Source organism: Emydura macquarii, unplaced genomic scaffold (assembly GCF_026122565.2).
Source record: "Emydura macquarii macquarii isolate MOO-44397 ecotype Brisbane River unplaced genomic scaffold, CSIRO-AGI_Emac_v2 contig_1876, whole genome shotgun sequence".
Taxonomy (NCBI): domain Eukaryota; kingdom Metazoa; phylum Chordata; order Testudines; family Chelidae; genus Emydura; species Emydura macquarii.
This window is the reverse complement of record NW_027132013.1, coordinates 12,773,101-12,788,330: the sequence shown is the minus strand read 5'-3', so window position 1 is coordinate 12,788,330 and position 15,230 is coordinate 12,773,101. Positions and strand designations below refer to the sequence as shown.

The 15,230-nt window shown below is 42.3% G+C and overlaps 1 protein-coding gene across 3 annotated transcripts in view; it reads left to right on the top strand.

Moving 5' to 3' along the window:
• Window positions 1-15,230, top strand: part of AMBRA1 (autophagy and beclin 1 regulator 1) — a 190,450-nt gene that overhangs the window by 120,084 nt on the left and 55,136 nt on the right. For all 3 annotated transcript variants that reach the window (XM_067557650.1, XM_067557649.1, XM_067557648.1), the window contains one exon: window positions 7,683-7,793. In XM_067557650.1, the coding sequence (XP_067413751.1) occupies window positions 7,683-7,793 (111 nt within the window). The remainder of the gene's footprint in view (window positions 1-7,682; window positions 7,794-15,230) is intronic.

Genomic DNA, 15,230 nt, shown 5'->3' with positions numbered 1-15,230 from the left:
TAAAGTACTCTAGAGACAAGTTCTGTGCTGTTTCTTCCTGGGCCCCCTTCTGAGCTCAGATATTGGGCTTGCATGGCTTGATTCACAAATGAACAGTTGATTCCTCCATGTGTCTGAGATGAATTGGACCCTCTGAGTGGATTGAGGCTGATGGGTGGGTAATTGTTACATATAGGTGGCTTGTAAGGAAATCTTTAACCATATCTTTATTTAAAGGATGATGTTTTTAAAATTCTCTCTCTTGTCATGTGTTAAGTGGGGGTGGGCAGAGACGGGGGGGGGGGGGAAGAGGGGGGAGGTGCTGCTGAAAGCCTTTATCTTCATTTCTGCCATCACTTAGTGTTTATTACCCAGTGATAGACAGACGCAGGAAAGCTGCCAATCAAACCCACGTTCACTGCATTTCAATTGCCCTTCACTTCAGATTTCAGTATTGTGAAATCTACATCTTTGTAGAAAAAGGTTGATTTGCTCATGGTGATGACAAGCCCAAGACTCTCGGGTACCTGCTCTAGTCACTTGTGATTTCACCAAACAATGGAAGCTCCAGAAGTCAGAACAGTCTGTCAAGTGACTGGTGAGAACTGTTCCTTGGAAGAGTTGATCTACTACTGCAGAATTGTAAATAGGGAATTGTCATCAAGTGGGTGTGTTTCTAGTGGGGTCCCATAGGGATTTCTTCTTGGCTCTAGGTGCTAATTAACACTTTTATCAGTGACCTAATAAAATCATGATTGATAGTTTTCAAATAACACAAAAATTGGGGGTGTGGTTAATAATGAGGAGGACAAGTCACTGATACAGAGCGATCTGGATTGCTTGGTAAGATGGGCACAAGCAAACTATGCCTTTTAATACAGATGGATGTAAATATGTACATCTAGGAAAAAAGAATGTAGACTCCCCAGACTGGGGGACTCTATCCTGGGATGCAGTCACTCTGAAAAAGGTTTTTGGGCTTCTGGTGGATAATCAGCTAAACATGAGCTCCCAATAAGATTCTGTGGTTGGAAGGGCTAATGCAGTTCTTGATTGCATAAATGGGAATTATGAGTAGGAGTTCATCTTAAATGGTCCCTTGAAATATGCGTTAACAACTTACGCTAAACAATCTTGTATTTAGCAGTGACATTCTGAGTTAGTTGGTTTCCCAGATCTGAAGAAGATCTCTCTGTAAACTCGATAGCTTGTCTCTCTCACCAACAGAGGTTGGTTCAATAAAAGATATTGCCTCACCCACCTCCTCTCTCCTAGGTGTAGAGAGGTAATTTTACCTCTGTATTTGGCACTGGTGTGACCACTGTTGGAATGCTGTGTCCAGTTCTGCTGTCCACAATTCAAGAAAAATGTTGATAAATTTGAGACGATTCAGAAAAGAGCCATGAGAATGATTAAAGGATTAGGAAACCTGCCTTATAGTGAAAGATTCAAGAAGTTCAATCTAGTTAGCTTAACGAAGAGAAGAATAAGGTTTGACTTGATTACTATATTGGTACCTACATGGGGAACAAATGAGTTCTTTAATCTTTCAGAGAAAGTTATAACATGATTCAATGGCTGGGCATTGAAGTGAGACAAATTCAGACTGAAAATAGGGTGTAACTTTTTAACGAGGGTAATTAACCACTGGAACAATTTACCAAGGATCATGGTGGATTCGCCGTCACTGACCATTTTTAAATCAAGACTGAATGTTTTCTTAGAGCTGTGCTCTAGGAATTATTTTGGGGAAATTCTCTTGCCTGTGTTATACAGGAGGTCAGACTAGATGATCATACTGGTCCCTTCTGGCCTTGAAGTCTATAAAGAAGCTGAAGTGTTCTCAGGGTACATCTACACAGGAAAAAAAGACCAGAGACATGGCTGCATCTGACCCAGGTCAGTTGACTCATGGTGTGGGGCTGAAAATTGCTGTGTAGGTGGTGGGGCTGGAGCCTGAGCTCTGGGACCCTCCACTCTGGTAGGATCCCAGAGCATGGCTCCAGCCCAAGCCCAAACATTTACGCAACAGCTTTTCCAGCCCTGAGCCCAAGTCCTGCAAGCCCACGGCAGCTGACCTGGCCAGCCCAAGTTTTTATCCCTGTGTAGATGTACCCTCAGTGTCTGCAAGCTGCACCAGAGTTTGAGACGTCAGCACCTGTACCTGTATCAGTACCTTGTTAAAACTCTGCTTTGGCAAAGCCAGCAGTGAGAGCGAGTCCCTGAAACTTTTCATTGTGTGGAAACTCTGCTGAGCAATGGGAAAGTGGGGATTATAACTTTCTTCCTAAATTGTTCACCTTCCTGTCTCCTCTTCCATTGGAGAGACAGATTGAAATAATTAGGGCAGTGCTGTGTGGGCCCAGTGTAATGAGGAGCACACATGAAAGTATATTTTCCCCCCTGTCCAACTGAGAGTCCGGGATTTGATTTCTCACTCTGAGTTGTCTTTATTGTAGGGTGATGCATGCATGCATGTGAGATTACGGGATGGATTTGAGAGACAAAACTGAATGACATTAATTACATGTAACTAGAGCTAATTTAATAATTACACTTCTCAATTACATAATTACTGTAAATGCAGGTAATTACTTAATGAAAGCATGTAAATTACAGGATAGGCATTAATGTGGGGTGAACCGCTTTGGATCCTTTGAGAAATGGCCAGAATCCTTTTGCCCATGGACATCCATGCACAGCTGACCCTTTCTAGGTTTGATCCCTTTGTCCAGTTCTCTCTGCTTAGGGATGACATTTTCTTGCTTGGGCTAGCTGTGGTAGTAACACTCATCTATTGTGTTAGCTTCTGCCAGGCTCTGGGAGGGTTTGTGGGCTGCCATATGAGTGAAAGAGCAGAAGGCTGCTTTCACCCTTTCTTGGAGCAACAGAGGAAGATCTGCTTTTTACCCTTTGAGAGAGAGCCTGGGACCTCAAGCAAAAGGAAGAAAAGGGGTAGCAAATGAACACCATTATCCTTTGGAAAGGCCCCTGGCCAAACCAGTAGGTCTTGAGGAAAATCTCAGGAAATGTTTGCTAATGATGTGCTGTCGATTAGTGTTTGTAGCAATAGATACAGTTGTGTCACAAAGCCAAACAAACTGACATGTTGCAGTTTTGACTGAGGGGGGAATGGCCTCTGTATAGTATGCCAGCACACTGTTGTATGATAAAAATATAACCATGTATAACATTGTTGCTATCACTGTTATACAGTTACAACTAAACTAATGCAATGTATGTCATGTAAGGTATCAATGGAATAGTTATGATTTGCTGAGTATGACTATCCTGTTTATATGCATATATCATTTTGTATCTGGAATACAGATTTTATGTCTGAAGTTGTAGATATTGACTGTGTACTGGCATCCTGCATATATACTGCATTCTTGAGTCACACCCACCAGGTAAAATCTACACTGAAGCCAGACAACCCTTTGTAAATGCACTGGGCAAGCTAGTGGCCCATTTACGGACACTTAGCTCACACAATAGACCATAGAAGACTGTCCCCACCCAATGGTTCTCTGGGTGAATGTTTCAGCCAGAGCGTGGACAGTGGCTCCTATGACTCAGCAAAGCATCCAAGGACATATGACTTGCTCATGTGACCCTGGACTCCATTTTGGGCTTGTAATTTTCCACAAACTAACTGAGAGACGGAAGGCACCCACCTACCTGGGAGAAGGTATATAAGGCAGTTGCACCATCTCCATCTTGTCTTCACCTTTGAGTCCACTCCTGCTTCATTTCTCTGGACTGGATTTCTAACAAGGAATCTTTAAACAAGAACTGATACCCCCAGGCTGGGTAATTTCCAGAAACTTTGCAAATCAGCAGTTTATTTCACTACTTCTAAAACCTGACTCAAGAACTTTGCAGAAATTGTATATACGTGATTCTTTGACCGTTTTAACTCTCCTTTCTTTTTCCCTAAGAAGAAACCTTTATAAAGGATTGGCAGGACTATAATTATTGGGTAAGATCTGAGTTATATATTGGCCTGGATGTGTGGCTGATCTCTTGGGATTGGAAGGACCCTTTGTTTGATTAAATTGATTTTAAATAACCACTCATCATAAAGTCTAGTGTCTGAGTAGTGAAACAAGGGCTGAGATGTCTAAGGAGACTGCTTTTCTGACTTCTTGTTAACCAGTGTGCTAAGACAGAAGTTTACTTTCATTGCTGGCTTGATATATCTTATAGAAAGAATAATCACCAGTCTGGTGTGTATTTTGCCCTATTTCTCTGCAGTTTGTCCTGAATCTGATATCCTTAACGGTGACCCACTGTGGCACGGTGACATAGGCCTAGGAAAGCATACACGGTTAAGAATACTGGAAAGCTTTTCTTGTCCCAGAGGTTGAGAGGGCTTCATGGACAGAAGTGCCCTCCCCCTTTCATACATTCATTCATACAAAGCGGTACATGGATTTTGGAAGGGAGACTGCAGTTTGTGGCATAACTAGGGGGCTTGTTAGGTTTCTCTTTGGGAGCCAAAGAACATGTAAAGATCTTCACAGTGGTGCAGACATGGCCTGCTGTGCCCACAAAACTCATCCTCCTCATAAGCCAGGAAAGGCTTGTGTCTTGCTGTCTTACGGCAGCCAGGCTGATACAGGAGTAAGTGCCCTGCATGGTAGGTGTGCTTCCCTTCCTAGCTGCAGTATCTTTGTAGAAGAGAAACCCTTTTGTGACTCAGTCTTATAGGGCAATTACTGTAACTAATCATTATAGTTTTCATTACTTCTCCCACCCTGCCGGTTCCATCACTATGCCTTTTGTACAGAGACTTCTGTTTCCTTTTCTTCTCCTCTTGCTCTGGGGCAGCACAGGAGGAAGCTGCAGTTATGTGCCCACGGCAGGCTTGAAAGCAGCAGACTTTGCTGCACCTAGGAGCATAGAGTTTAAACCTACCGATCTGTCTTCCTTTCTGTACCCCAGATACGGGCTTGCTGATGGACATTAACTCCTGGGTGCAGAATTCATTCACACTGAATCCTATTTATCATCAGCTTTCTCCAGCACAATCTCCTGTTCTCAGAGGAACCCTGTGCATGGGGGCACGGATACAGAGGGAAAGCCCTGGGCATTTATGCAGTGATAGAAAATGTTCTCATTTCTGCTTTCCAAGCTGTCTGCGAGTGTATCTGAAAGAGGCAGATAGAGAGGCTGAGCGGAGCACAATGGAGGACTGTCAGTCGCTGGAGGCCTGTCATAGCTGAGTACACAATATAAAGCTCTGACTGCTCAGAAATCTCATCCTGGGCATATTTTCTGAGCTTTCACTGGAACTACAAACCAGGGCCTAGGACGGCTTATCTATATAAAGGGGACCAGTAGCTGCTTTTTCAGCATCTTCCTCTTTGTTCATCATGATTGTTCTTGAGTTTGCTTTTCACCCTTGTTCTCACTTCTCTTTTATTTGTAGACCAGCATAAGCCTTCTTCAGTGTGTTTTCAGACCATCTTTATTTTGCTTCCCTGAGCTTTCTGCTAGGATTTGATAAGGCAGGAGTGAAGGGAGAATGAAAGAATCTGGGAAGCTTGGCCTGCTCACCTTGCATGCCTTTGTGCCAACTGGACTTAGCAAACTCCTAGCCCTCTGCCAGGGCAGTTGGTCTGTCTGAATTGTCCAAGAAATTCCATCTCAGCCAATACAGCTGCTGCAGCACCCTGTGCAGACTTTCTGGGAGAACTTGGCTACTAACAGTCTAATCTTTTCATCATTACTGCCAAGAATGCTCCAGCTAAACAAATTCCCTTAAATTCTGGGGTCTGCACTCTTCCTCATTTGAAATTGGCTTGTCTTCCTTTCCATGACCAAATTCTTTTGTCTTGGACTTTTGTCTGTGTGCGCCTGTGTGCCCACAGCACTAAGTCTGCTTGCATCTGGAGGTTGTGCAGGAATATGAAATCTCCAGATACATTGTTGCTGGGTGGGCACTGTCTCTCTTCTCCTCCACAGCCCCAGGAGTTGAGCACAATGCCTCTGAGCTACTCTGTTTTGATGTGCCAGCGTGATTCCTTTGTTCCCAATCCAGTGTGCTTAGAACTTTTATTTTCTGGCCACATCTCTTCTAGATATGAGTTTCCAGGGCATTTGACTTAAACTAATGCCCATTGTCAGTGCCTTGTGGCAGGGTTTGCTGGAGTTGGGAATGGCATCTAGCCTGGCAAAGGGAAATTTGAGTTTCTGACTGCCTATGTGGCAGTAATCATGACCAGCCAGAACAGGGTTGCTACGGAAAGAAGAGAACTAAGCAGACAGCTGTGTTGAGCCTCCTTTCTCCCTACCAGCAGGAGATCAGAGTGAATTAAGAAATAGAAGGAGGTTTTCTAAGTTTCTCTTAGTGCGGAGGCCGCATATTACATCTGTTTCATAACCGATAAAATGTGACTTTACCAAAGAACCACCTCTGTGAGGCTACAAAAACACTGCATACACAGGGGTCATTTTAAAGGGCCAAGGAGGGCACACATGTGACTCAACAGCATAAATCAGTCAGAAATAGTGGACGGATTACATTTTTATTAGTAAATGTCGATAAACGTCGATGTATACACACAAATGATGAGAAAGTATTTCCATTGATGATCTAAATTTACAGCTAAACAAAGTAAGAAAAATGCTGCTTGAGAACTTTTTTGTTTGTTTTAAGGATAGTTACTTTTTGTATATTTTGACATCTGAAGTTAATTTCTCCCTCCCCCCCCATTTCCCTGAATTATGAAAATTTAAACCAATAAAAATCTTTTTAAAAGCTTATGAATAAACATTATCATCCATGAAAATTATTTAAAAAAATAAAAACATTAATTCTGCCAATCGTAGTCATCAAGTTCACCTGCATTTTAGCATAATTATCATTGTGCTATTTATATAGTACCATTTCTTTATATTGTGCTTTAGAGAGAGAGATTCTCTGCCCTGAAAAGCTTACGGCCGAGACAAATATGGCACATGAAATTAATGGGAAAAACAAAACGAAGGCAAGGGCATGGATTAAAACAAAGGGATCATATGTGTTTGCCATTCTGTGACTGCTTGGAACGTATCTTTCTGTCCTGTCCTCTCTGATTTTTCCACTGTGGGAGTGACCCCTTATGGATCAGCTCAAATATTGTCTGTTAATGGGAGTAGATATTAAAATAAATAAAATATCGATTGTTAATAGGAGTAACCCCCACATAGGTAGCTATCAATACAGGAATAAATTCATTCTGAGAGAGCCTTTTTAAAGGCCACAGCTCTTTGTTTCTTTGCATACATTTGTCTGCCTTACAAATTATATAAGAAATTAGGGAGTCGTTGACATGTGCCTTGTGGAGGTGTCAATAAAATAAGATAAATCTGGAATAAATAAATAAGACTAGGTAGGAATAAATTAAACCGCCTTTGTATTTGGGTAAATATTTTTGTGTAACCATCTTATATTCTCTCCCTCCTTCCCCAGAATATGTTTCAAGGATGTTGTGCCTTTTTCTCCATTTCCTCTGTTCAGTGGTTTATTTATGACTTGTTGCTATTTCTGCAAATGTTGCTTGGTTCCTTTTGTTTAGGAACCTAGAGAGAGGCCTTTATGCAGTGGACGCTATAAATTTTTTTCTATTGATTCATCTTCTGCACTGAAATTTTCAGATGATCTGTTAGGGAAAGCAAAATGGTCAAGTTGCTGATTGTTTTCTCCTCCCCTCCAGGGGCTGTGATTGGAGATGGACAGTCAGCTGTGGCCAGCAACATTGCCAATACCACCTACCGGCTCCAGTGGTGGGACTTCACCAAGTTTGACCTGCCTGAAATCAGCAATGGTAAGCTGGAAAGGGAACTAGTGCTCCATTAGCGTGCTGGATTTCCTGATGTGATTGTCACTTCAACTGAAGGCATAAAATCATTAGCAGACTTGTTGGAATCCTATGGGATGCTCTTACCACTCTCTTTTTGCCACATACGCCTTGTTGACTGCATTTAGAGTTCTTTGCATGGATCAGTTTCTGTGGGTGTCTCCTCAAATCAGTGAACATTCCTTTGAGTGCTGGAGATCTTCATGGTAATGTTCTAGTCTGTCCTATATCTCCTCATCCTCTTGCAAACAGAGAGTGGAAGGGCTGGCTGGGTTAGAGTTTGTGGTAGATACTTGGTCTCTTGTGTACTATACTGACATATGCCCGGAATTGTAACTGTAACTTCCAGTGATCCTCGGGATTTATGGTATTTGGGATCTCAGAGGGAGCCACACATCCAGCTGTCTGGCTGGAGGGTAGAGGATTAAAGAACTATCACTGGACTTTCCCTTTCCGCACCCCCACCCATGAAACAATTGAGGAGTAGAGCAGTGTTGCTCAACCTTTTCAATACCAGGAGCCCTCTTCTTTCTCAGGTAAGTATGTGTAGCCCATCCTAGGAATAAAGGCAGCTACTGCATAGATAGGGATAAGAGTGCTAGTTGTACAGTGCTTAGAGAGGGAGTTGCCTTGCTTCCTTTTTTCTGTCTCTCTTGCCCCTCCCCCAGAAATTTATAGAACGATGTTTCAAGGGTTACACCCCTGCTGAAAAGGAGAGACCCATTTCTTAAAAGTTGCTTCTTAATAATGCATGGAAAAGCTAATTAAATGGACTTTGTTTATCTAAGGGGCATTATATCTCTTGGTGGGGGGGCGGGGCGGGGCGGGGAGGGCGGGTGGGTAGGGGTGGTAGCAGGTAGCATCCTCTCAGGCATTGTGAGAACTGTAAAGTACCTACTCGTCACCCTTGAATTACCAGGTACCAAATCAGTGACTGGATTAATTTGTAATCCTAATCTGGGTTTTTAACAAGAGGAGCAGAGCTGTGCCCAAGGGCAGGTTTCTGCCTTGTTGACCACGAGAAGTATTCCTTTCCCAGTTAGCGACACAAGGATAAAACTGCGATCAGAGAGGAGAAAACTTTGCTGCTGGTTTAAAATCCTTTGTGCTTCTCCACAAGCTTTTAATACATTTGAAATGTGTTTCAGCTGCTAATAGCTCTTCTGGGCTCATCCAGTTGCCCTGGAGCAGGCTGCTGTTAAATTTTTGTACAGGGCGTTTGTTTATAATTTATGGAATCCCATAGAAAGGCAGAACCATCTGCTCCTCGAGGCATCAATATTTCAAACTCCTCCCTCTCCCCTGCTAGGACACTTCCATTCAGAGATCATTTATAATTAGCAGATTATTGGAGTAGAATATTTTTGTCTTCAGTTGCCATCATGCATATCCTCTGTCTGTCTGCAGCCTTGGTCCTTGCTTCAAGCCTATCCTGTGCCCATCTGACTCCCCACTCTGTGCCTGATCTGAGCCTGGCTCCAGGCCTACTTACTTCATTTATTTTAATTTTAAAATATTTAGGTATTTTGTTCTCCCTTTCTTTCCCACTCTTCACTTGCTACACCCAACTCTGGCACTTCATACATCTTACAGCAGTGGTTTTCAGCCTGTGACCCATGGACCCCTGGGGATCAGCAGACTATTTTAAAAGTGGTCCGCACCTTCATTTGACATTTTTAGGGGTCTGCAGATGAAAAAAGGTTGAAAACCACTGTCTTAACAACCATAGTTATCTCTGCTAGGCTCTGGGTGGGAAGTAAAGATGGAGCAACTGGTCTCATTCTAAAACAGGCACTTGCTAAACCTGCTTTGGCACCAAACCAAGGCTAGCTGCTTGTTGGTCAACCCAGTAGAGTACTAAGGAGCCTCTAGATGACTGGGGCTGCTGCTCTTCTCAGTTCAGTGACCAGAATTACTCCAGAGCTGCACTTGAAACCTGAGACCTAATGCTGGGGCACAGAGGAAAGAGAACAGTACTGGGAGCCAGTAACTCCTGAACTATGATTGTTTGTTTGTTACTGAACCCTGATGTGACCTTGAGCAGTTCCTTTCCCCTCACTTTCACTTCTTTTCTTTAGTCACACAAGTTGCACCAATTTAACCAAAATCAGTTTGAAAACAACATCTCTGTCAGACATATTTTTTTATTGAAGCTCTCTATATTGCTTTAGCTTGTACCTGTAAATTTCCTGACAGATGCTAAAGCAATATGAGAAGAGATTAAATTGAAGTAAGCATGTCCACAAAGGGTTTTGGTCTGTTTAACTTTGCCTTTGTCTGTATGCAAATTTGCACCATTTTAATTAGAGATGCATTTTTCAACTGACTTTAGTGAAACCTATGGAAGTTTGTGTGCAGATACTTGTATTTCGGTTTGAGTGGCTTGGTTCCGTTTATGTTAATTTGTTTTAGGCTTTTTTGTAGGATTATGCTAAACCAAAAAGCCAATTTTAAACCCATGTAAGAGTGTCTACATACAGACTTATTCTGGTTTCACTAAATCAGTTGAATTGAACTGGGTGGGCCTTAATGGGTAGACAGGCCTACCTCTGCTTCTGATGTGTTTCTGTATTTCTAATGCATCCACCACTATAAACTCTAGGTGTGAAGTGCAAAAGTAAGAATCACACCACTCCTTGTTTCAGCTGCTGTTGTACTGGGAGTATCCATGAGAAACTTCTCCAGGCTGTTCTCCTCACACCATTAGTGAAGGAAGACTTGGCCTCTTTTCCCCTGAAGGGAAGTAAGGAGGATCAGACCTGCCTGGCATGGATTGGCCTGTAGCCTAATTACGTTGAGCTGTGATCTTGTTAGTACCTCAGTTGGACACCTTCAAGGAATATCCAGATGCTGTAAAGAGGCAGTGATGAGGCGTTCTGTAGGAGTGCTTTTTCCTTTGTGTCAGTGCTGAGCCCAGTGCCCTGTTATGGTGCTGGGGGCATTGTGCTATTGGCGATACCATCTTTCATGTGAGATGTGAGTCTGTAAGATGATGTCATAAACAAAATGCAGTTAGATAAGACATTCTTCATCCAACCATCTCCCAATGCACAGGCAGCTATCCTAACACTTCAGGCATGAAATTCATGGGAAGATGCTGTGACCTGTCCATGCGTAGGGTAGCCCATCTGAAAATGCCAAGGTCAGGGCAGGCTGCAAAAAGGAGAACAGATTCTCCCAAACTGGTGGGTAACGCTGAAGTTATATTCCCAAACCAGTCACAAGCAGTGCTCCTGATTTCCCACAATGCTTATCAAAAAGCTACAACAAAAAATACCCAGCCCTTTACTGCAGCTCAGTCTCTGGCTCCCAGGGAGCAACTAGGTCCAGTAAAGAGAAAAGTTATTTAAAACTCTATTCCCTTTACCAAAATATTCTCCTGACCCCAAAACGTCAGCCATATTGCCAGATCAATGTAGGTTCAGATCTTACCCAGAATATGATGCTGCCAGCCAATCCTTTAGTAACTAAAACTAAAGGATTATTATAAAAGGAAAGAAACAAATGAAAAGAGAATTATTAAATGATCAAAGCAATCAGATACATACAAATGATTTTAAGTCCACATATATCAGATTCTCAGTAGAATTGTCGAGTTTGCAGACTAGTACTGTCTCTCTGGTATTCATCCAGTACCTGGATGGGTCTCAATCCTTTGTTTCACAGTTTCAGTTGCAGATCCAGAGGTAAGAAGCAGGAATGAAAATAAAGTATGACTGTAGATGGTTTTCAGGCCTTATATCCCTTCTGCCCCATGGGTGCATACTCTTTTTCTAACTAAGCTCGTGGAAATTCACAGAAAGGAGATGGAGTCCCAGGCCACCTGAGCAAATCACCTGTCCTTGCATGCTTTGTTGAGTCATAGAAGCAGCCATTGTTACCTGGCTAAAGGGTCCACAGGAACGCTTACTGGTGGGAACAAACTCCTTTATGGCTCATTGTGATAGCTAAGTATCCTTTGATGGGCCATCAACTGGCATTGTCCATTCACAAACTAGCTAGTCTGGATACAATTACTTCAGGAGTAAACACATTTGAAATCCAGATGGACAGTCTTATCTATAACTTCAGATACACAGTTGTTACATGCACATAAACATTATTATATGTAGCACATTATAACCTTTCCAATACTACCTGACATGGGATATCATCTACAAATTATTGTAATTTTGCAATATTGATATTAAATAACATTAACTGGTTACCCCTAATCCAGACAGTGTCACAGGTGCTATGAAGCTTACCACGTCATAAAGAATGTCTGGGCTGGGGAGGGAGGAGGAATTCTCTCTAAACAGTCTTATGCTGAAAAACTGAATTTCTGAGAATGTGACTCAGCTTCACGTGTGTGGCCCTGGTTATTTTTTCACTCCTGATCACTTCCCATTGCTATCTGGGAAGCTGTTGTTTGAGGTGGATCTTGTCCATTTGCAGGAAGATGTTGATGTGTCTAAGTAAATTCTGGAAAGCAAAAGTGGTTTGGATTTAAGGTTGACACAGTGATACATCCCAAATTTGGGATTGCTTGCAGGGTCCACTTCCCATCAAAAGGAAGGTGATATTTCAAGCCCTGCAAATCCATGGACATCTGCTTTATATTTACGGATATCCGCGGACCATGTTTGCGGATTGTGGATGGATGCATATCCAAATTTTATATCTGGAGCCCTGCAAATCTACAGATATCTGCATCTATGGCCTGTGTTTGTGGATCGCAGATTGGATGTGGATACAGATTTTTTTATCTGCACAGACCTCTAGTGATGTGGCCAACAGCATCTCAAAGCAGCACTTCCTGTCACAATTAAACTAAGAAAAAAAGAGTTTGAAATAAGGATGTTTGGTGGCAATGGTCTTGTTGATTAGTTACATTGTTTGTGACCTCAGTTATGTGGCAGGAGCACCTGTCAGAAAATCAAGCCAAGTTGATGTGATTCAATATTCATCTCAACAGCAGATCTTACTAAAAGCAGAGGATGGGTGTGAGAGAGAGAAAAAGTGATTATTTTGTGAAGCCTTGGGCATTATAGATTTGGGCACTCTATAAACTAAAATCCCATATATTTTATTTCTTTTTCTCTCCCTTCCCCCACCTTTCTTTTAATGACTCCAAAATGAATGTTACCCTTTGTTTTCCTTGTGGCAGAGCCATGATCATTAAGATTAAGATTTTTGTCACTGGTTATTTTCAGTAAAAGTCATGGACTGGTCACGGGCAATAAATAAAAATTCACAGAAGCCTGTGACCTATCCATGACTTTTACTAAAAATAACCAGGGAAGAGGGACTGATTGCTCCTGGGGAATTAACAGCCTGAGCCTTGCTACAGAGTCCCGCCATGGGGTGGACAGCTCCAGCCGTGTGGAGGGGTGGGGAAGAAAGCCCTAGCTGCTGACTGCTCCAGCCATAGCTAGGGGGTGGAGTGGGGGGCAGGAGACAGTTCCAGCTCACAGCCGCTGTAGCGGCGCTGAAGCCGAAGAAGTCACAGAATCCGTGACCTCCATGACTAAATCGTATCCTTGATGTTTAACCATGTCAGCAGTGGAATAGGAAGCCCGTTTGGTGGCAGAAGCAGAGCCAACTCTACTCATTTATTGTGTTTTTTTCTAATGAGTGTTGCTTATTTTTTGTCTTAGTAACAAGCTAGTGATGTGCAGTAAATGGATTAAAAAATTTTGAACACCCTTCTCCAGATTATATAAATTAAAGAAAGTGAAACTCTGAGCATAAATCTCTGGCTTGTCACCCTTTTAATTATAGTCTCTCTTCTTATGCTGCTGAGTGCTCACTATTTTGATTTCTAACTACCTTGGGCAAACTGGTCTCGTTCCACCGCACTTAGACACAAACCAGAAATCTATTCTCCTATATAACATTGGCCATGTCTCAAGGTGGGAGACAGTCAATACCCACTGATTTGTAAGCCCTCTCCCCCACCAGTGTGTGGCACAAGATATTGTAATAAATAAAGTCTATGAGAAACAATATACAGCCCATGAAGCAGATCTTCTGAAGATGAGCACTGAAGGTGGCTGGGAATGGGCAGAATATTATGGCTACTGCTATTCTCCAAGTTACCTGTAGCAAAGAGAATGCTCCTCTTGCTTGCATTCCAAGCCTTCCTTGGTTCTGAGCGTAATTGTGCTATTGGTGTAATGCTCTCCAATTTGGCACAACAGCTCAATTTGTTTTCTGATGTTGCTTTTGTTCTGTTCTGTCAGCATGGTGGCTGCATTAACAATGTGAAAAAAAACAGGAGATGAAAGGGCAGCCTTGTCACAAAGATTTTTACTGAAATAGCAAACATTTTCCTAAAAACACCTGTACTGGCTGTTCTATATAGAGCAGGTCCCAAAGAGTAACTAGCTAGAATCTTGTGCGGTGTATAGAGATCTCCACCCACCAGGACTTGGAAAGTCCTGAAATCCCTGTTCCCTGAGAGTAATTACTTATACCAAAAACCTGCTGATGTTGTTGAGATCCCCACTTCTTGAGTCAAAACTTTCCCTGCTGACACACTGGCATCTCTCAACCCTATATGGCAGTGATACCTCTGCCCTTACCCTATGTAAATAGGGCGAGAGAGAAGCACCTTCACAAAGTCAGTGTGAATAAGATCTGAAAGGATTGAAATGTAGGATGCTCTCCCTGTACAGTGCAGCCGGCATCTGTGATGTTGCTCATATTCCAGGCACACACCAAGTTGGGTAGATTGCTCACTTCTGGCAGGGAGGCTAACAATCTGTCTTGTTAAAAAGACTTCACTATATGCAGCAAATTTAAAAAGGAACAATACTCAAAATCCTGTTGGGTGTCATTGTGGACAGCTCAATGAAAACCTCTGCCCAATGTGCAGCAGCAGTCAAAAAACACAAACAAAATGTTAGGCTGTATAAGACGTGGGATATAAAATAATATGTAAATATTCTATTTGATACATATACCTTCGTCTGAAGTACCATGTTCATTTTAGGTACCCTGTCTCAAAAAGGATGTAGGAGAAATAGAGGGGTTGATAGGTGGGTGAGGAAAATATTAGAGACCTGGAAAGACTGAACAGATTGAGATTGTTTTGTTTAGAGAGGAGACATGATAGCAGTACATACACTAAATAAATGGTACTGAAAAGGTAAATCAGATTCTTTTATTTACCCTTTCTCATAATATAAGAGCCAGGGAACAGCCAATAAAATTGAAAGGCAGCAAAGTTAAGCCTGATAAAATGAAATCTTTTTTACACCACACACAAATAAAGAAAAAAGAAACCCTCAAAACTAAGAAGGGCACCAGGGCACAATCAATGACTAACTGTGGGATTTAGGAAGAAACTTTCCCTTTAGGCAGGTTTCAATAACTGCTGGTTGCAGGGTTTCTTGCATCTTCATCTGAAGCATTTGGTTA